This window comes from Apis cerana, linkage group LG8, assembly GCF_029169275.1.
Source record: "Apis cerana isolate GH-2021 linkage group LG8, AcerK_1.0, whole genome shotgun sequence".
Classification (NCBI taxonomy): domain Eukaryota; kingdom Metazoa; phylum Arthropoda; class Insecta; order Hymenoptera; family Apidae; genus Apis; species Apis cerana.
Genome location: NC_083859.1, coordinates 12,037,801 through 12,060,529, shown reverse-complemented (window position 1 = coordinate 12,060,529; position 22,729 = coordinate 12,037,801). Strand labels below are relative to the sequence as shown.

The following is a 22,729-nucleotide window of genomic DNA, read 5'->3' as shown; positions in this document are numbered from 1 at the left end:
ATACGGTATGTATGTTAACAGTTTAATACGATTCTATATCTATATTTTATACCATCGCATTCCAAACAGGTATACCTACCTATCTAAAATTCATACGTTCAATTTTCGAATTCGTTTTCGCTCCATTTTCCACTTTCAACTTATCGATTTGTCGTTACATACGTATATCTACTTATTTTAAAGCTATAGATGGAGAAAATTTAATAAAATTAGGAATAAAGTTACTTCAATAATTTATTGTTCGAAACATAGAATAACTGTAGTGTGAAACGGCCGAGGTTATACGAAAATTTTTAACTAGTTATATTTTTAACGGGTTAATACCCAACTATACGGAAGTTGTTCGATCTCAAACGATCTCAGTCGCGTGTTTATCGAAAAAAACTGAAAAATTGATCGACAACGAATATATCGAACATACGTACATATTATTTCCGATAATAATTTGACAAATCACGCATTGAATAACGACAATGTTTAAGGACGCTTCTTTCATTTTTATTCTCGTTTACGCTTATTGTTATCGAAAAAGGGAAATCTTGTTATCCATTGTATGTGAATGCACGATAAATTACTCGCAATCGATAGATGCGATGATTCGAAATCGAATCATCACGCGATGACGCGTATATAATTATTGAAATTTGTTCAATAACAACGGCAACGTTGAGACGGGCAATTGGGTGGATAAACCAGGCACTTATCCATACAATAGACGCTCGCACCGTCTTTTCCACCGATATCTCCGATCGCGTCGCACACTTCCCTGTTGGAAACAAACAAATATTTCTTATTTTTCGTTGAAAATGGATCTTTTTTATTTATTATTATTAAAACGATTAAAAATACGCGATAATTTTTTTCAATATATATATATTGAACAAAGATTGTTTCCCTAGGAAATGATAAAATAATACGATTAATATTGATACAGCACTTACGGGCATTGACATATAGTCGGTGGACAATTTGGTGGATAGCGAAGACAATTGGTTTGACACCAATCGTTCATTCCTGGAATACGCCGATAAAGAGAGGTAGGCACACACACTTGAGATCTAAAACGAAAAATATCAGACTTTAACGATGAAAAAAGAAACTTGTTGTGAAAACTTGACGTTGTTTATTTCAAAAAATCTATATTATAAATAACGAGTATAAACGCGCTTGAAAATCGTGATAATATAACGTAATAATATACGTCAAGTAAAATAATTTTCGCTCGAGTTTTTGCGTTTTCGAGAAAATTTAAATCGTACGTGATAACGTGTATTTAATCTAGAAAATTCTTGAGGCGTTGAAAAAGCGTTCTCTCTTGTAGCGATACTTATTCTTAAATTTTCTTTTCGATACGATATTTCGTACAAGTAATATTAGAAAAAAAGAAACGTTATTCTTTCTTTTCTCTTTTTTTTATCTTTTATCCCGGTTATACCTTAGATGATCATCAATCAGAGAAACTGATACAATAGATGATCGATACTTACCTGACGACAAGTGGGAATATATTATTGGGAGAACGATAATCTTTGTAATAGAGCAAAAAGGGATTGTCTTGTTGTACGAAGAGGGGAGGTACCCCAGCTGTACTAGTAATGATGCTCACGTCGGCGCAATTTCTAAACGTCTCTGGTCTTCCACATCCATTGGCTTCGGTTCCATTTTCACAAGTACCCCACATATTACCTGATGATAAATCATATACATCGTACGTTGTAATAAATAACATTGAAAAATTATTCGAAAAGATATGTACGCCTGAACGTAGAATACGTAAAGTAAGAGTAAATCGCGTTTGAATATTTGAATTACGATAATTATTTCTCTTATATTTTGTCTCCATGATGGAAATGTATATGTGTAGAGAACACATACGACCAAAGTTAACGTAAACGATTGTAATATAATACGAACCAGTGTAATAATTCCATTGAATGACACATTGTGTACAGGTGACGTAGGCAGGTAAAGTTACCTTGTATCGAAATATAGCTTTTCTTTCGCTATCTTCGGGTATCTCGAATCGAACATCCCGGGTTCCGGATATATACAATGGATACCTTGACAAATAAAAATTCAATAATTTCATAATTTATGAAAATAGACTCGTCTACTTTATATTTACATTAATTATTTATTTTTTTTGATAAGTAATTTTTAATAAGTTATTCGATGAAACGTCGAGTATTCTAATATATAGCGAATAAACAGATATTATCGAACGAACGTACAAAATGATAGTAAAATATATGAAATTTAACGATTTTAAGATATATATTAGATTCGAAATTTGACAACGTTGAAAAAATCTATTTTATATTATCATTTATCTATTTATATTCGTTTCTTGTAACGAATATCCATTTTTTAAAATTATTTTAATTGCAGAATCTGATCGAAAAAGCAAAAAGAAATTCGTATTTGCCTAAATAGATTCGAATAATCGACATTTCTCGTTGTATCGTGGATAAAAGAATTACCTATCGAAGCATTCTTGAGTCGCCACGTTTCTTGGATTGTTATTCGGACAAAGATACATTTCGAATCTGCCTAAATGATTCGCCGTAAGCTCAACCTCGACGTCGATATCCTGTAAATTCGAACGATATCGATCCACGTAAAAGAGAAAGAAAAATTGGGGGGAAAATAAATTGGGGAAAAGAATTATTTTTCGTAAGTGTTCGCCTACTATGGGGAAAAAATATATGTCGAAAAAGAATAATTTCAATGCTCGATAAAATGCAAAGAACTCTAAGAAATTATCGATCATGGATAATCGAATCGAATTCTCGAACGATATCACGAAGAAGATAGCTTAAAAAGTAGATATTCGATAAAACTTGAATCGAATACGATTTCGATTATATTAATGTTCATTTTTTTTCATAAATAGATTTCATAATAGAAATAACTGTCTATACGTATCGAAAATTCGAATGGAAAAATTTTATTCCATATTTTCGATTTATTTTTTCACCATATCCGATTATACCATCTTCGATCGAATAGTGTCAAATATTTGTCACAACACGAGGGAACATATCGAATGCTAATTTAATTTTAATTACGATTAGGCGGTGAAACCAGAAGTGAAATTACCTGTCCAACCGTGTAATGTCTAACAATTGTGCCTTTCGCATATTCGCCACCCGCTTCGTGGGGTCTCGGCTCTTTCAAGTGATATGCGTCACCGCAAACGCCACACTGACCCTTATTTTGCACCCATTGAACTGAACAACAACAATAACAACAACAACAATAATAATATAATAATATAATTAAAAGTGAAATTTGAAAACAGCTGGGAATATTTATGTTACGAAATTGATCGATAATTACGCATTTTCGTGTTGCACGATTTTTAAATTCGACGAATAAAGTTTCTCTCAAGCTTAATTATATTGCACGATTCGAGTCGATTTTATACATCGTCGATTCGCAATGATTACTGTGAAATAACGGACCTGCATATCCGCCGCAGAACAGTTCATTGTCGTTATAATTTACAGGATTCGGATATCCAAAGCGCCACATGCTGTTTCTTGCAGGCGGATCCATGAGGCGGCCATGCCCATTTACGTATACGTGATCGGGACCCTTTAAAATTATTTAATCGCTCTGCGTTATTCGAAATAATGGATGGATCTGGTAGAGCGTGAAATGATGTAGTAGATATAAAAAAAAAAAAAAAAGAAAAGAAAATATTTGTACGATTGTTTTTCAACGAATCGCTTTTTTATACTTACCCGAAGGAGGAGGCAGAATATTAAAAAAAATATATCGCAACATCGATATCTGGTAATCATGACCACCTAAAATAAGATTTACCGTTTAAAAGGTTGGTAAATTGTAAAAGTTTGAAATATAGGTATATATTACAGAGAAAGATTTATTTTCTTTCTATATAATTTAAATGATATTATCTATTAGTTGTAATTACTCGATATTGATACGACATCTCACGATTAACGACATTAATATTAAATAGCGTGTAAGGACGACGACGACGACGACGACGACGATACGATAGTAATACGATAGTAGTTAATTATTTAATACGATTAATTGAAACATTATGGTAATAGATGGTAATATTAATGAAATAATATTATGAATGAATCGAAGCCTGAACATATATATCCGAAGATATATTTATCGAGGTGGAATGGTACAATGAACTGCGATTCGACGCGAAAGATTTCGATTGCAGTGAGATTGAAACAATGGTATCTATGATACCATTGTTTCGATGGTGTCGTAGATATTTTGACCACCTTTCCGCGATATATATATATATATTTTTTTAAATTTTGCTTCATCGAATCGGATATTTAATTAAAATTTATATTATCGTACCCGCTTGTTTAACGTCTCTATCGCGACGCAATAGGACTAATTTCGTACAACTCGGGTATACGATATACGGTATACGGTATATCTAAATTGTTAATACTTTATAAAAGAAACAAGATTTACTCCTTGTATCGGAGTTCCGTTCACTGTCGTGTACATAAAGATCGTTAAATCGAAACATCGAATGAAATTAGCATAAATTTAGGCTGACATTAACCCGATCCAATCCGATCTTTGCACGTGAGTCGAGTCGTATAGACAATTAACAGTCGAATTATAAAACTCGACTAGTAATGTACACATCTAAAATTCGAGTTCGAGACATCCTATTTTTGTTTCGAGTGTAATTCGATCGTTTTGCGATGAGATATCGTAGACGATATGTGTAACGATTTAAAACGCGCTACGTAACGCGAGATGAAATAACAATTTAAAAATTATTATTGGACGTTTCGTTGTAACGTTACAACTGGTCGTGTTTTCGTTCCAATTTTCTAAACGGATTCGGATATAATCTAATTTTGTTTTTCTTCGTTTCTTGTTTCGATTTCGCACGCGAAAGAAAAACGTATCGCCGTGTCGCGATCGCGATATCCTTGCGTCAAATTATTCCTTAGCAATTATTTTATTCTTATCGTCGCTGAGTTATTTATCAAGAGAATTCAATCGCTCGAAATAAATCTTCGTTGTTGTCACCTTTCTCCGAAATGATCAAGGTTAACCGGATCTTTTTCGCTCGTTTTTAACCAACTTATAGCTATCATGGACATTTGTCATTGTCGTTGAGTGGCAATTATAATATCCGCTAGTTGTTTGCACTTCGGTAGTATTTTTTTTTTCTTTTCTTTTTATTTATTCTTAATTTATATATATATATATATATAAAAGATAACGATTTAAATTATTTCGATAAATGATAAATAGGTTAAAAAAAGATAAACCACAAATAAATGTAATAATTTTCCACATTCTGTTTAATATCGAAATCTATTTTCTTCGATCGATTCTTACTTTTTTTTTAATAGTATCTCGTCTATATCTCGATACAATCGTATTAATTGTTGGGGAATATTAAAAAATTTCTCTTAAATTACGATAAAAGTAAAATTATTGTCTGTACGTGTATATGTGTGTATATCTCAAAAGATCGATTAACTGTTTCAACATTATAAAGGATCACAAAATAAAAGGAAAAATAAAAGGACGATGAAATGGAACAAAAAATGATAGCCAAAATCGACATTCACATGAATACACATATACACATATATATACGTAATTCCATTGGGTAATTTAAGCTTCATGGCGAGAGAAAGAGAGAAAAAAGAACGTTTTTTCGTTTTGTTCGTCCCGTCGAAAAATTTGACTTGATATTTCATTCTAATTTATACGATATTTGGAAGAAAAAAAATTCTTTTTTTCACGAATCAAAGATATCTTATGTATAATTTTTAGAAAATACGAACGTATAAGATATGAAAATGATTTTTAATTTGATTTTTTATTTTTGGTTTCGAAAGTAAATGTGGAGAAGGAAACAAACGAAATCTTAATTATTAACGATACGATTAATGTATAAAAAAGATAAAGCGATTATAAGCCATATTTTTTGATTTTTTGATCGATCTATTTTACAATAGAAGATATAACAACCGATATTATCGATGTTTCGTCGATGATTAAAAAGAAATATGAATAAGGAAATTTTGTAAAAGCTACTACTTCTATAAACATCTATCGAAGGTCTTTCATTCATCTTCATTATCATAATCGATGTTGATACCGTTATATCACGAGAGAATTTAAAACGGTGAATAATATATAACGAGATGTTATCCTGTGCTAATACGACGAACGAAAGCAATTTAAGCATCGATGTCAAAAATCTAAATTTAAAATCTTGTTCAAAGAATAAAGATAACGTTATCTACATTAACATATTTATATCTATATCAAAATTGAAATATAAATATATTAATTGCCATTTGGTCTTATTCCAATATTACCTTCTATATAGGTTATAACGAATTATAACGAAATCGAAAAGTTAAACAAATATTTATTACGAAAATGATGATATCGTTTAAAAATGAGAATTTTATAAAAATCTAGAAAGGATAGAATAGAAACTCTTTTCTATTCGAGTTATATATATCTTACGTATATCTCGGTCCAATATCTCAATATAATTATTTCGTTCTTTTTTCTTACGTTTTGGTTCTATAAACGATAACGCGTTTAGATCGCATACGAGCATATCGCTTCTTACCATGAATGTCAATGGTAAAATTCAAAATTCGCAGAAACAAGATAATTCGACGAGAAACGAATTCGAAATAACGAATACAGTAGCGTACCTATTTTTGTACAAAGTTTAGAATCGAACGATACGTTCTACTTAAATAATAATATTAAATAACGATCTCGTATAACGAGATTGAAGAAACTTGCAAAGATATAAGACAGTTTTTAGTTAACAGCGATCAACAGGTAGAAATGCATATATTTCAATCTTGGAAATATTTAACACGATGATACACGATTTCCATTTATACTCGATACAACTTTTATCTTATTTTAACGCGACGCGTTAAAACTCCATTACGCGGATAAATTTTTGGAACTTGCGAAGGAAAGATAGATATGCGCGAAAATAATTTCTTCCCTGATAAAAAAAATTCAAAATAACGGTCGGGGAGAATACGAATAAAATATCGATCTCGAATAGGCATTCGTTAGCTTCGTATTCGCGTAGTACGAGATAACAAACAGATAAAAAGAGACATAAAAGGTTTTTGGAGAGGAGGGCATTGGCTTTTCGCATTGAAGACATAGCATCGAAGGTTGATGATGACTAAAATCTGAATACGCGTATTGTGATTCACGTGAGATTATTTTCTATCGTTTTATTATCGTTATTTTTATTTCTTCCTCTGTTCTTATTATTTTTCCTTTTTTTTCACACTGTTGTTAGTGTTTCGTTTTTGTAGAAATAGTACGCTTCGAGCGATCGATCGATCGTAGATATATAGGCGATCACGAGCACGATTTGTTTCAACAATTTTCGATATAATTTTCGTATATATATAATTGAACGCATGAAATTTTAAAAGGATGATAAAATTGTCGGCACGATCGTTGGCAATAAAATGTAGATATAAAGCTGCCCGAAAAATGTTCAAGATCGAAAGATCGTTTCTAGACGACTTTTGAATATTTATCGAACGTAACTCCGTTCGAAAAGGTGTTACGGATAACAATAGAGAACGAATAAAAGATACCGACGAACAATGTGCCAATCCTTTGGGAATTTGCAATTACTCGATCGATAATTCTTTCGTAAAAGTGCAAATACGGCTTTGAATAATCGAGCGATCGAAATCCGCGCATTGCGATGACGAATCGTATATTTTTTTTTTTAATATACATATATAATAAATATATATTTAAATCGATATTTTTTCTCTTAAGATTGATCGTTTCGAAAAAGAAAAACGATATCGAGATAGAAAATAGGAAAAATGAGAGAAAGGAACGTCGACTCTTTCGGATCAAGGTTTCAACCAAGGTCAGGAATATAAAATAGAAATCCGAAAAATGATTTCGACCATAAGCTAAAACGTAGTTAAAACTGTAGGTCGTCAAAAAATATCATTAACGTTGCATTTATACGTATGCATATATACATATATATGCATGTATTTCGTAGAAATATCGTTTTGCTCGTAATTTTTGTATTTCCCGCGTTACACCATAGTTTCACGTGAACAAATTGGTCAGCGAGATCATCAATTTGGTATTGGCGAAATAATATTTAAATCCTACAACGAAGAATCGTTTTAAAAGATATTTAAAAAAAAAAAAAAATTAGGCAAGTAGATGATAAAATAATCAGTACCGTGCAATCAGTACCGCAAGACAGGATACTTACCGGTGAGCGCGTGAGCGGAGTTTTAATACGTTGGTCGACGACTTACGATCGATGTAGGTGAAAACTGTCTAGGTCACTCGTTTACCAAATTAAGGGAGATTTTTTTTTTTTTTAGGGAGAATGTGACACGGTTCGATGACACTTTTCGATATCGTTGCCGGAGTAGATGAGATAAAAAAGAAGGGAAATTGGAAACGTATCGATTCGAGGATGAAATGAAAGAAATGGATCGATTCGTGTGACGATACCCGTGTTTCAATTTGAAATCGAAGGAAGCGTATGGACGACCGCGCGGTGGTCGCGATGTCGTGCAGCCGAACGAACTGACTCGAATGCGTTGGCGCGAACGAATAATGTTCGTGCGACGCACCGGACTCTCCGCACCCGAAAAACTTGAAACTACTACCATCACCAGCCTAGTATCCGAGAGCAAAGGATAAATCAACGAGGGGCGTCTTTTCTTACCTATCGAAATTAGGATCAAAATAATTGGAGGCAAATTAATCGATCCATTTATTTTCTATCTCGTGTTTTCATCGTTCTTCTAAAGTTCATTTAACTGTTCAATTACACGAAGAATTTTCTATTTCGTTCGAACAATTTGGAAATTGGAAACGCGGAGCGGAGGTGGAATTCCATCTTGCCGGCTGAGAATATTTCGATTCGATCTCGTTTTAACGTTGCGCTGTTGTCCCGATATAAATACGTGAACTACGTAAATAAGATTGCGTGGAACGAGTAAAATAATAAACAAAACGGATGAGATGTTTAACTTTTGTTTCGTTAATGAAAAAATGAAATGACCAAAGATAAGGTAATAATACGGTAAATTGTGTGGTAAAGAGGTCACGAACGATGTAAATATTGGTGTAAGATTTTTGTGTATGACAGATGAAATTAACCGCATTCAAATTATCCTCTTCTCTCTCTCTTTTTCTCTCTCTCGTAATAAGGCAGTTTCGTAAGTAACATATAATGTACATTAAAAAAAGCACAGAAATTTTACTTTCACTTTCGTTATTCGGTTAGTCGTTATTCGCAACAATCGATAGCCCCATTTTTATTCGTGGCACGAAACTCCATAGTATTTTAAAATCACGCAGACATAAACATGCAAAGGGAAAGCCAGTTTCTAGGATTTAAATATCTATCTAGATATTATTTTTGGTTATTTCTTTATAGTAGACACATATACATACAAACACACACACACATGTAAAAAATTTTTTATCTTTAATAGAAATTATAATAATATCTATATACTTTCGTAAAGATCTATCTTCGTTTCATTTTTCATGACTCGTAATATGATTACATATTATGAAATGATTATCTATTATGATTCATCCGATTATTTTTCAAAAATATTTTCCAAAATTTCTTTATTAAAATTATTCAAAGTATTCTTCCGCTCCCCCTTTCTTCGTATTTTTTCATATGATTACAGAAGAATCCAAGTGTCGATATCGATAATAAAGTTAAAATTGGATAAAGAAATGTTGCGATTTACAGATTATATAAACTCGTAAAACTCGTATCAAACGAAATTATCTTATTTCTGAACGAGATACGTATATACGTATATTCCGATTCTCGCAGATCGTAAATCATAGACTATCTACGATAATTTGTAACGACGCGACGCGTTCGCGCGTAAATCGCGCCATTAGATTTAAATATTCGTGAATGTTCGTACACGTTCGTGTTTGGCCGAAAATGTTCCGCGGGGTTGTTGCGAGTACGAAGGATATTTATCGATAGTTAAACGTATTCACACACGGATGAGAAGTCAGTCGAGTTCGTATCCGCACGTATGCTTCGTTATATTTTTCGATTAATCGAGTTTCTTCGAACTCGTAAAAAATTTGCGAATCGAACGAAACGGTCCGTCGTTACACCGCGCGACGTTTGGTTAAAAATTCGCGGTTAAAACTGGAACTGATTCGTGAATGTTCGTATAGACTCGGAAACGATCAAATATTTCCTGCGCAAGGATCACCCACTACTGTGTTATATCGATGACCAGTGCGAATCCATTCCTTCGCGAGGACGTTTTACGTCGCACGAATCGCACGATCGGCAAAATTCGATTGTCGATTCCTCGTGAAAATCAGTCAATTACTCTAGGCTAGTGTTACGAACGAACGTAGAAGATGCTCGCCAACAAGTGTCAAACTGCGCTTTCTGCTCGAACGTTTTCACGTTGGCAATTGTTCCAAGGTATTTTTTTCATCTATCTCGTTATATCTTTCGCTCGTTCTTTCGCTTTCGATGTGTTCCATGTTCCATGTTCCGTTAAAGAATCAAATTGAAACGAGATATACGACGAGAGGTTATTTGGTTAGCAGCGTGTCAACGAGTAAATCAGTCCGCGCACGATACACCCAAAGAATCGATAACTCGCTTTTTTGTCTCTTCTAAAAAATTCCCAGTTTTATTTTCTCTTCGTTTCGCAATATTATACGAGTCCCAAGTACGCGTAAACGCAAAAATCTTATCGCCTGACCAACATTTCGGCTAAGTATGCCGATAAACATATATTATTAACTATCGTTCGACTTAGGAGATATACGCGTAGTAATATTTCGATAAAATATATTGACATATATACCGTATACCGTTCAAAAATATTTTTGAACAAATGTTTTTTATGAGATAATTAATTTTTATGAGCGAATTAAACGATTTATTTTTCTATCCATTATGTATGTACGAGATAACTTGATTGACAAAATTTAAAAAAATTCGATCATACAATGATTAAATATAAAATTACTTTTATAATATATGATACGCGTTACGTGTATATTTTTAGAGATATTAATGAAAAAACAACTTGTACGATTTTATTATCATAAAGTATGAATCGTTTATATATCGTTCCGTACGAAAATTTAATTTTCTATTCGAATTTAATATATGTATATTTGATATGTATATTGCATTTTGATATCGCTTTTTCATTATCCACATTTTATAACAAAGAATCCCTTAAATCTTTAAAATTCAGTTACTTTATTCTTATCTAAAACAATATTTATAATCTGTTTATCGCCATCCATTTTATCGCTTATCTTATCGAAATTGAAAATATCATACAACTGAACCAATTGTTCGTCTTTACGTATATATATATATATACATATATACGTAACGTTTTTGTGTCATCAACCTTGTATACTTGGAGAAATTAATTCCATGCATTTCATATACATATTTATGTAAATAAATTTATTTATATATTATAATTGAAAATTATAATTTAATGGAAAACGTCGAGTTTATTCGATATGCGATATCAACATCATATTATCATACTATACGTGTAAGAGAAAATAAATCGGCAAAATACATAAATTCTTATAATGTTGTATGATCGATACAAATCTGTATAATATTTATACGTATGTGATAAAACATATATATATTTATGTAATAATTAAATATTACGCGAGATATTCGTTGAAATCATCTACTAGATTTATACTCGATGGAAAAATAATAATGAATTTTATTTAGAACACAAATTTATCGTTATCTGTTACGATGATAAAGATCGCAAAAGAATTAATGTTACTAACTATTGGTAAAAACAATCCAACTATGTGTATTATTTACAATCGTATTATATCGTTCAAAAGAGATATCAGTCTTTTAAATAAATAAATTTTGACGATAGATGAGAGAAATTGATCGAAAATGATCGTTGTTAATAAATACATATCTATCTATATTACGATGGATAATAAACATGAAATGAAACATTCCGAAATGTATATATCGTTGATAAACTATAATATAACTTAAATATAACTTATCTAAAAGTAGTACGTCGATACGACAACCAATTACTCGCAAATGACATCAATGAAACTAAACACCCGGTCTAATAAATTGAGAGTTGAGTGACGTGATTGAACGTTATATGTACATTGTGCTACTACGAATCAAATACGATATTTTTTTATATTTGATACAAAAAATATAAATATAAATACATATAAAAGAAGTAATAAATATAGAAGTAGATATTTTTATCCGATATAAAATAATGTATTTTATTATTCGTTAAAATTTCACACGATTAAAAAACTTGGGTATACACGCGTAAATGTAAATATTTACTTATTACAAGTAATGAAACGCGAAATGTACGAGAAAGAAAAGTTGGAAACGAAGATTCGTGATATTTATTAGTTAATAGAACGTTTCTTTGTTGATAAATTATCACGTTCGTTTATTTATTTATCGTGTACATTTGTAACTATCGTTTATACTATTAAATTTAGAAACGTCTTTTTTGTGAATTCGTATAGGGCATGCGACTGTTTGGAAGAGATGTCTAACCGTAGCTTTATCGGAAGAACCACATATGCCAGTGATCGCGACAGAAATACCAGGACCTCGATCACGTAGTTTGTTTCAAGAACTTAACGCGATACAAGTACGTTCAAAATCAAATTTCATTTATAATTATATTAGAAATATATATATATATATATATATCTTTCTCTCCCACGATCCTTTATAATTTGAGAAGAAACAGTTGGCAAGAGAATAATTTACAAGTTATAAATGTTTAAATATCCGTAATACGTAATGATTTGGTTATAAAAGAGATTATAAATATATCGATATATCGTTAATTACGTCGTTTTTAGAAAATTATTATGCTCGATTAATTAAATGAATTGTGTTACTTGTAACGTTGAGAGATGAAATGGATTGAAATCTGTTGAAATCTGTGATTGCAGCAAGCCTCTTCCGTACAATTTTTCGCAGACTACGAAAAATCAGTAGGTAACTATTTAATGGACGTTGATGGGAATATTTTGCTCGACGTTTATATGCAAATTTCATCGATGCCTCTGGGTTACAATCATCCAGCTATGTTAAAAACTCTCGCTGATCCGGTTAATCAGGTATGCGAAATGTCTTTCAAATTTTCTACTTTTTATCTATTTTTTTATAGAATATTTTATTTAATTATTAAAATAAACATACTTATTACGTAATAGATAAAAAATTATATCTATTAAAATTATCTTTTTTTTTAAATTATAGAAAATTATAGCAAATAGACCTGCATTAGGTATCTTCCCTGGAAAAGAATGGCCAGATAAACTGAAAAAAATTTTGCTGCATAAAGAGGTACGTCTTATTAACACGATTATTATGTGTTATTATATGTCTTAATTATTATGCAATACTTATTTTAAAATATTAAATTAGAAACATTTTCGATACGTATTTATTAATCATTGATTCTCCGATTTTTCAATTATCCAAACACAATTTTCTCTTCGATAATTTCAAAAATACTTAAATAAAGGAATCGATTTAGAAGAAATATCACATACATATAATGTTGTGTATAACGAAATCATTGCTCCGAAGATGAATCCTACGTAATGAAAAATATCCTATTTCATCTCGTTTTTTAATTATACCAAATTTTAACAATTATTCGAAACAATTATTTCGAAAAATGGAAATAGTTGAACTATTTGCAAACAAAATTTAATATCTGATGTTGAACCTTGTATTTTAATACTGTAAATATTTCCTCTCAGTATCTCAAGTATATATATATGTAAATACGTATGAATCATTAAAGTATCAGATATGTGATGAAAAAACTCTTTGCATATAAATTTTATTTTAATTCTTTGTAGAAAACGAAACACTTCCAATTTAATTATATAATTTTGAAACTAATTATTTTATTGGAATAATATTTGTTATTTAATCTTATGGAAGGATTTATTTATGAACGAAAGATCAAGATCATTTTACATTTTATATCATGTTTAATATGTGATAACGTTTGAAACAATCACCGTATGCAATGTTTATTACAGCAATGTATTAACTTTATTTATCTTCTCATCGAAATATTATAATATATTAGAAATGATATATTCACTTTAGAAAAAAAATTCCCACTGCAACAAAATTTTTACGACGTTTCAGAGTCAAAAAGGATAACCGAATGCAACATTATTATTTCAAGTAAGACCAAACAACAATATTAAGTGCTGTTCATCTATCATTTCTTCGTTAAAGAAATTTGATACTTTCACACACGATGTACTCTGATGATTCATATAAAGAGAGAATATTTATGGAATTAGAATATAATGTAACACCTTGCGTGTATATTTTTATTTATTTACTATATGATGTACAGATTGCTCCACCAGGATTGTCTCATGTCACAACTATGATGTGTGGTTCTTGCTCGAATGAAAACGCGTTTAAAACTATATTTATTTGGTATGCTGAGAAACAAAGGAAGGGTAGTTCGTTCACGAAGGAAGAAATAGAAACTTGTATGATCAATCAACTACCTGGCACACCGCAATTTTCGATACTTTCGTTTAAAGGTATTTATATTTTAAATATAAATATAAGAAAAAATATTACAAAATTTACACGACATTTAAATGAATCGAAAGAACAATAACAATATCGACGATAGGCGCATTTCATGGACGAACATTGGGATCCCTTTCGACGACGCACAGTAAATACATTCACAAGATAGATATCCCAGCTTTTGATTGGCCTACAGCATCGTTTCCCAGATACAAATATCCGTTGGATGAAAATATTAGAGAAAATCAGCGGGAAGATAAACGATGTTTAGCCCATGTATGTAATTGTCTCTTATTTATTAAATTCGATAATTCGATTGTTATTATTATATAATTGATATAACCATACTAATTTTCATTAGTTCGTTTTCATATTTCAATTAATTTCATATAGTTCATATATTTTTCGCAATATCCTTTAGGTAGAGGAATTATTTGAAAAATTTAAAACCGAGAAGAAAATTCCAGTTGCTGGTGTGATAGTTGAACCGATTCAAGCAGAAGGGGGTGATAATCACGCATCTCCTGAATTTTTTCAAGAATTACAACGTATAACGAAGAAAGTAACGATTCTAATTAATGTTATACGTATTATCTTTTACAAATTTTAAAATATCTATAATGTAACGTTATGTAGGTAACGTTTCTAATTGTTAATTATAATATTTTCAGCATGGTGCAGCATTGTTAATCGATGAGGTACAAACGGGTGGCGGTCCAACAGGAAAAATGTGGTGTCACGAACATTTTGATCTAGAATTTCCTCCAGATTTAGTAACCTTTAGTAAAAAGATGCAATTGGGTGGTTATTATCACATCGAATCTTTAAAGTATAAAATTTCTTTCCTATTATTAATCGTTTAAAAAAAAAAATTTATGGCCTCTATCTTCGCTAAATATATATGATCGATGTGATTTACAGACCTAAACAATCGTTCCGTGTTTTTAACACTTGGATGGGAGATCCAAGTAAAATAATATTACTTGAAGCGGTATTAGAGACGATAAGAAAGGAAAATCTTTTACATAGAGTTACAACTGTTGGGGATTACATACTAAAAAAATTGATGAATTTGCAAAATGAATTTTCTACTATGATTAATTCCGTACGTGGACGTGGAACGTTCATTGCGTTTAATTGCGCTTCACCTGAATTACGAGATGTGATAATTAAGAAACTTTTAAGCAAAGGTAATATTCGATATTCGATTATTGTATCAATCGTAATCGATATTTAATTTAGATAAATGTAACGCTAAAGTAATTTAATACTTGTTGGACAGGTATTCAAACCGGTGGCTGTGGAACCGCAGCGATAAGATTAAGACCTGCCTTGACATTTACGGAAAAACATGCCGATATATTTCTGGATCGTCTTCGATCTATTTTAAAAGGACAATAATTTTAAAGAAATAATGCTATCGAATTATATGCCGAGATGCATATTCCACGTGTCTTCCAAAATCGTCTTCCAAAATCGTAATTAAAGAGATTAGATAATTTTAATATACTTATACATACGTCAAAGAATGTTTATGAATATATTTACATCGCTGTTATTATATTACTTTTTTTATAATAATTTTAACATTTTATATAATATATGTAATGATTAATGTATATTTTATTATTGTTTATCAAAAGAAATTTGATATTATTATAATAAGTATTATTCTTTATAATATAATTTTGATATTTTTCATCAAATTTATATTTACGTTATATTTCAACATGCAACCAGGATGTTGCTATGGCTAAAGAATATTTAATATATAATCAATATGTCTTCCGAAAAATTATTAAAAAGCTATTTAATCTATCGTTGTTTTTTCCCATTTCCATCGTCTTAACGTATAATTCTAGTCTTTCATTGATTTGTTCCAGTTATTTGTTACATTTAATCTATATTTATTTATTTTAACATTTTTCTTAAAATGTCACCAAAATGTTCATACTCTTTGTCATGACTTTTTTGTACTATATAAGCTATCATTTTCATCTAAAAGCAAAAAAAAAAAAAAAAAAATGTTATTTATTAAAAATATCACTTAAAAGTTATATCATCTATGTCTAAGTATACCTTCATTTTCGAATCTATAGAACCATGTCGCACGGATAAATTCCATAAATTTACAGCCATATGCGCTAATTGTGGGTCACGTAAATCTGCTCTGATAATAAAGCAATTAAAAAGCTCCAATGCAAGAGTTGCTTGTTTCTCAAGTTGATCGGTAGAACCAAGATATTTTAAATGAGATAAAATTTCTTCTACGATTTTAGAACTTATTTTGTTCACTTCGCTTATAAATTTTTGATCAGATCCATACAATTTATCGTTAGAATCGACCTAAAAATATATAATAAAAATTAAAATACGATATTTATCAAGTTTTTTTCAATGTTTCTTTCACACTTATTTTAAAAATAATAACCTTTTCAACGTGATATGGATAATTTTCTTGAACAATTGTTGACAATAAGTCAAGTACGCGTAAATATAAATATGTTTTCATTGATGTATTTTCTTCGAAACACCGTTGAACAGCATTAAGTAAACCTCGCATGAGATATAAAACACCATGTTCTGGACTATCCTACAAATTTTTCTAATTTTTATAACATTTTCTACATCATAAAAAATAATAAACATAAATAATAAAATTTGTGCAATGTTATGTTATACAAATACATACTGGTACAACAAGCAACGTGGATAAAAAATTCGATAAATATGAAAGTAAATAAGGTTGCGAACTTTTTTGTCTTCCATCTATGTCTATCGTTTTCGGCATTTCCGGAACTAAGCTTAACGCAGCTTTGAAACATGCATCAGCTAATAAAATAACTTTCAGTTAATTGTATATATATATATGCAGAAAATATAATATACTGAATTTTAATTAATTACCTTGACCTAAACATTGATTTAAGAGTGCAACTTGGCCTGAAAGTAAATATAATTGAAGCCGCGTATAAACCAAAGTTAATGATGGAATGGTAATAAAACAAAACGCGGCACAAGCACGTACAAATGCCGAAGTTCTTCTTGTGTGATGTCCACGAACGATCTTTCGAGTATCAACTGATAATCTATTTACACACTATGTTTTGACAAACATGTTAATTATTAGAATTTTTAAATATAATTTACATTTTATATTAAATATGCGGCAACAAAAATTAATTACCTGTACCAGTTGTATATGAACACTATCGAGATTAGGAAAAGCTGCTCTAGCTTCGGCATAAAAATTAAGCTGTTTTTCAAAATCACGTCCATAATCAACACGTTGAACAATACCACATATAAGTTGACCAATTTGTCGTTTTTCATCTTCAACAGTTAGAGCACTGCAATTATCTCATTGTGAAACCACTAGTATATATATCGATACATTGATATACATATTACAATAGTTCCCAGATGTGATAAGAATTTTATTAAATCAATTACAAGCTCGTTAAATCAAAAAATATGTCTTCGATATGCTAGATTTGAACATCATTCATTATTTTTGTTTTATTCATTCTTAATTATAGTGTAATATAATTCCTCACGAAATCTGAATTAATAGTAATAGTAATAATAATAATATTAATATAAAGCGGTAGTAGTACTTTAAAATCTATTTCATCGTCGATTATTTACCAGGAGCGACTGAATACGTATATAATGCAAGAATATTTTTTATTTATGAAAAAAGTATAAAAATAATTTATAAAAAGTATTAAAAGATGAAAAAATATATATATAAAACTTATGTATAAGAAAATTACCTAACAGAATCGTGCATTATTCTTGCAATGAACATAAGAGCATTTATAATAATAGGATCGGTAATTGGGCTGGTTTGTGTACTTATACCTTCTATTATAGTTTTACATACTTCAACCTTTATACTTTCTTTATGAAATAAATCTATTAGAGGTAAAAAATTATCCTGAAAAACGTTTATGTATATCAGTTGAAATAAATCAAAAGAAAAGATAATGGATAAGAAATAATTACCATAGCAAGTAACGATTCAAAATCTTGTGTATGAGATACTACTTTTTCAATGATATTTTGTAATTGTGGATAATGGTGTTCAAAACTTTTATTCGGATTAAGTCGATCAATTATTTTTCCAAAAAATAGATTTAATTCATTTACCTATAACATTAAAATTGTAAACAATAAATATTTTTTTATTTTTAAATGAATTAAACTTACAGAAAAATGAATAGCAGTGAATTGAATCCAAATTTCAATGCAATGCATGAATTTATTAGGATTTGTTAAATCTATTATATATTTCCATATTATATTGAGAATTGATTGGCAGTCTTCTTTTGGTGGTGATTCTAATATAAGACTTTCACCTAAACTTCGATATAAAAAATATTGCGGGAAACCTAAAAATAAAAATAATAATAATATAATTATAAAATTTACAAATTTTAAATAATAATTTAATCATTTATTTCATCACCATTATATTACCATCATCTTCGATTGCAGTTATTAAATTTACAAAATCTATTGCACGTCCCGCAACATATGAAGATTTAAATGCTGTTAAAATACTATTCAATAATAATGAACTAAAAAAAATATTTTAATCTTACAAATCATCTATAATAATATGGATACATAGAGGAGGAATTAAATACGAAGAATTAATTACCTATTTGCTTGATTTTTACATCGAGAAAGTACATCTTCTAAAAAATTTTCAGAAGTCGTAGCTACCAATACTTGTAAAATCCAATCCAATGCTGGCGAATAAAGATTTAAATAAGAATATAAAGTCATATTCTGTTCGATTAATTCATTCTTTATAAACTGGCCAAACAATTGTTGATATGTAAAAAGAAAATCATAAAAGTTTTCTCTTACAAATTCAAAATCAGATGTTTTATTTAAAGCTAATCCCACCCGACATAAATAACATCTTGCATATACAGCTATGAGAGGATTTCCAATACCTCTTATCATCCGCGTTATTCGCAAGAGAGCTGTATTGAATTCACTAAAAGCAAAAAAAAATTCTTAATTGATACTAAATATTATGAAATAGTACATATAATTAAATATAAAATACTTATATTCTTACCTTGTTGTTAAAAAGCTATATGATTTTATTATTGCCATTTCTACATAAAGACGTGGAACTAATTCTCTTATTGACGCTATTTTATAAAACCAATTTCTGCAAGTCTCTTTCGCATTTTCAGGTACCATATCGGGTGTAAAATTATCAGGTAAACTTGTGGGCACTTTACTACCTGGCCTAAAAAAATGCAAAATAAATGTATTAATTGTTGGAAAAGACAAATATCGCTTCTAATGATAAAAATTCAATATTAATAATATTTAATTAATATTATATTAATATTATATTAATAATATTTAATTAAATATTTATAATATAATTGTATATATATAATTTTATACAATTCTCTTAATTCACATTGATGAAACATATATTATATTATTATATAAATTATTATAAATATAATTTATGTTTCTAAAATTTAAAGATAACATGACATTATATTTTCTCTGTATAATTTATGATATAATTATGATTAATATTCATATTTATGTTTATAATAATAAGATTTAATTATAGAAAACAATATAAAGTATTTAAATGATATTATTTAAAATAAATTTTTCAACTATATATACTTTATAATTTAATTTTATAAATATTTATTAAAGATACATATTTCCTACTTGAAAAAAATATAATAATACAACAGATTTTTTATATCAAAATAAATTTTTACATAAGATCTCTTTTTTTTAAATTATATTGTTGAATAAAATATTTCAAATAATATTAAAATAATGCAATACTAACTTGTAATATTCAGCTTTAATCTTTAATCTTTCATAAACCAATTTTCCAAAAATATCTAAAATATCTGTGATAAGAACAAACTTGCCAGGATAAAAAGCCATAACAGATGTATCTACTAATAATTTGGCACACTGAAACGATTTGATTAATTAATTTATTTTTTTTCTTTTAAATATAAATAAGAACAATAAATGAATGAAAATGAAGACCTGAATTGCTATTTTAAGTGCTTTAACTCTTTGGTCTGAATGCCAAGCTTGTACAAGTTCATTATTTAGTTGTTCAACTCTTGCAGTATATTGTTGTTGAGATAAATCTAACATTTGTCTAAGAGATCCTTCTTCAAAATCATCTAATTGTTCTAATCTTGTTCGTACTTTGTCAACAACTCCACCACTTGGTTGAACTTTAACAATAACTATAATAAATTTATTTATAAGTTTTATTCTTTTTATCTATTTTTTTAATATTTATTAATAAAAAATACCTTTTTCACCACCTGGTAAAAAACTGGTAGCTATTGATAACTTCTCTGATGTTGTGTACTTATTCAATATTGTAGTACGTCTTGCTGACCATGGTTCTACTAATTCTTCTGCAGTATCCACAGATTTTTTACCAGTAGTTATTATACAAGAGTAATCCCACTGCATTATATTTTAAAATATAAATGATACATAATGTTCAATATTATAAATCATTTTTTGATTAAAACAAAATTTAAAAACCTCATCTGCAGCCATTTTAGATAATGGATCTAATTCTTCTCTAGCAAATTGTGAAAGAGGATCAGATCCATCAAAGGAACAATGACTCAATAATGGATCAGTTAAAGAATTTTTAGGAATAGGAGTATGAGTTGGTGTTGGTGTAGTAGTTGAAGAACCAGTACTTGTACTTCGTAACACATTACGTTTTGTCCCACTACGACCATCAATTAACTAAAAAAACATAATTTAAATTTTATAAATATATTAATAAATATATTATAAATTAAATATATAATTAGGCATATATATTACATAAAAAATAATTATATTAACAACTAGAACTATAAATAAATATATTATATATTACTAAAATTATATAAAAAAGTAAATTTAAAAAAAAAAAAAATTTTGAAATAAAATACATTTATATTCCCATATATGTATGTATTGAATTATACATTTACCATAATTGTAACAGGTTTTAAAGGATGTTCCGTTACTTCTTCTAAAGATATAAATCGTATTGTTTTATAATTCATAGGTTTTGCAATCCTACAATAAATATACAAAATATTTAATATTTTCAATATTTCTATTAATTATAAATATCATTAAAATCATTGTATGCATACCAATTTATTTCTGTCATTTTTTTAAATGCATCAAAATATTTTTTTTACAATTCAATTATAAAGAACAATATATACAGATATATGTATGTATAATTTGTATATTACCATGTATAAATAAAACATACACATTTATCGTTTCATATTTAAATTTGTCATTTAATATATGAATTATAAAACATAATTCCTGTTAAAATTTTTTAATTCAATATTAAAGAAACATATTAATGTACATAAAAACTATAGATGCTCTATAGTAATAGTTTCTAAAGATGAAATCTTGATAGATAATCACCAACAGATAATCAGTAATAATTAGGCATATTTTTCATTTCAAAGGAATAGGGATTCCTCTATTCCTTGGCCAAAAATGTACGAACGCACACCTGTAAAAATACTTTTAAGAAATGAAAATTGAAGATTACGATGTTTGTTTAATAAGTAACATAATACATATATATAGTATAGAGATGTCGCTTTTGTCAATTAATAAAAAGAAATTCTTTTGGCGGTAAGAATTATTATTTTATTATTTCAATTTAATAAAAATTATAAGCATATATATATTTATGTATAATTTTATTTGTATGTAATATTTATTAAACTAGTTCTTAGATGTATAAATATATTAATAAAAATATTAATTTTCAATAATAGTAATTAATATATGTAATTTGATTCCATCATTTCAATTTAATTTGAACAGTTCCGAAATTAAGATGTTTTGTCCTTTTTTTTTTTAATAATTGTTAATTTCTTCAAATTTTAATATTTATTTTTTAATTTTTTTTTAAATTTCATTTAAATTTATAATATTATATAATATTATATAATATCATGTCTTATTATTAATATTTTGAATAAATAAAATAACAATGTT

The 22,729-nt window shown here is 28.7% G+C and overlaps 3 protein-coding genes across 6 annotated transcripts; 1 reads left to right on the top strand and 2 right to left on the bottom strand.

The window, feature by feature from the left end:
• Positions 1-216: 216 nt before the first annotated feature.
• LOC108000011 (uncharacterized) lies at positions 217-13,075 on the bottom strand. 3 transcript variants are annotated; one of them, XM_062079076.1, is made up of 9 exons: positions 12,985-13,075; positions 3,747-3,812; positions 3,465-3,597; positions 3,100-3,230; positions 2,481-2,590; positions 1,915-2,060; positions 1,488-1,686; positions 942-1,058; positions 217-766 (listed from the first exon to the last, which is right to left on the bottom strand). In XM_062079076.1, the coding sequence occupies exons 2-9, from the start codon at positions 3,804-3,806 to the stop codon at positions 649-651; spliced, it is 1,014 nt and encodes a 337-aa protein (XP_061935060.1). In that variant the 5' UTR covers positions 3,807-3,812; positions 12,985-13,075; the 3' UTR covers positions 217-648. The 3 variants fall into 3 exon arrangements, with proteins under 3 accessions (XP_061935060.1, XP_061935061.1, XP_016915620.1); XM_062079077.1 differs by lacking the exon at positions 12,985-13,075 and adding an exon at positions 9,548-9,850; XM_017060131.2 differs by lacking the exon at positions 12,985-13,075 and adding an exon at positions 8,285-8,628.
• On the top strand, positions 10,363-16,480 carry LOC108000010 (4-aminobutyrate aminotransferase, mitochondrial). Its single transcript, XM_017060130.3, has 10 exons — positions 10,363-10,504; positions 12,601-12,728; positions 13,039-13,206; positions 13,349-13,435; positions 14,475-14,670; positions 14,766-14,938; positions 15,084-15,224; positions 15,334-15,491; positions 15,584-15,852; positions 15,945-16,480. Exons 1-10 carry the CDS (start codon positions 10,438-10,440, stop codon positions 16,061-16,063), a joined length of 1,506 nt encoding a protein of 501 aa, XP_016915619.2. The 5' UTR covers positions 10,363-10,437; the 3' UTR covers positions 16,064-16,480.
• On the bottom strand, positions 14,435-22,305 carry LOC108000009 (VPS35 endosomal protein-sorting factor-like). Of its 2 annotated transcripts, XM_062079057.1 has the most exons (19): positions 22,145-22,299; positions 21,853-22,036; positions 21,685-21,772; positions 21,239-21,451; positions 20,998-21,157; positions 20,720-20,928; positions 20,511-20,641; positions 19,758-19,934; positions 19,329-19,673; positions 19,145-19,245; positions 18,875-19,056; positions 18,671-18,814; positions 18,439-18,602; positions 17,850-18,012; positions 17,570-17,762; positions 17,355-17,494; positions 17,094-17,255; positions 16,742-17,008; positions 14,435-16,660 (listed from the first exon to the last, which is right to left on the bottom strand). In XM_062079057.1, the coding sequence occupies exons 2-19, from the start codon at positions 21,867-21,869 to the stop codon at positions 16,574-16,576; spliced, it is 2,943 nt and encodes a 980-aa protein (XP_061935041.1). In that variant the 5' UTR covers positions 21,870-22,036; positions 22,145-22,299; the 3' UTR covers positions 14,435-16,573. The 2 variants fall into 2 exon arrangements, with proteins under 2 accessions (XP_061935041.1, XP_016915618.1); XM_017060129.3 differs by having other exon boundaries at positions 21,853-22,305.
• Positions 22,306-22,729: the final 424 nt, after the last annotated feature.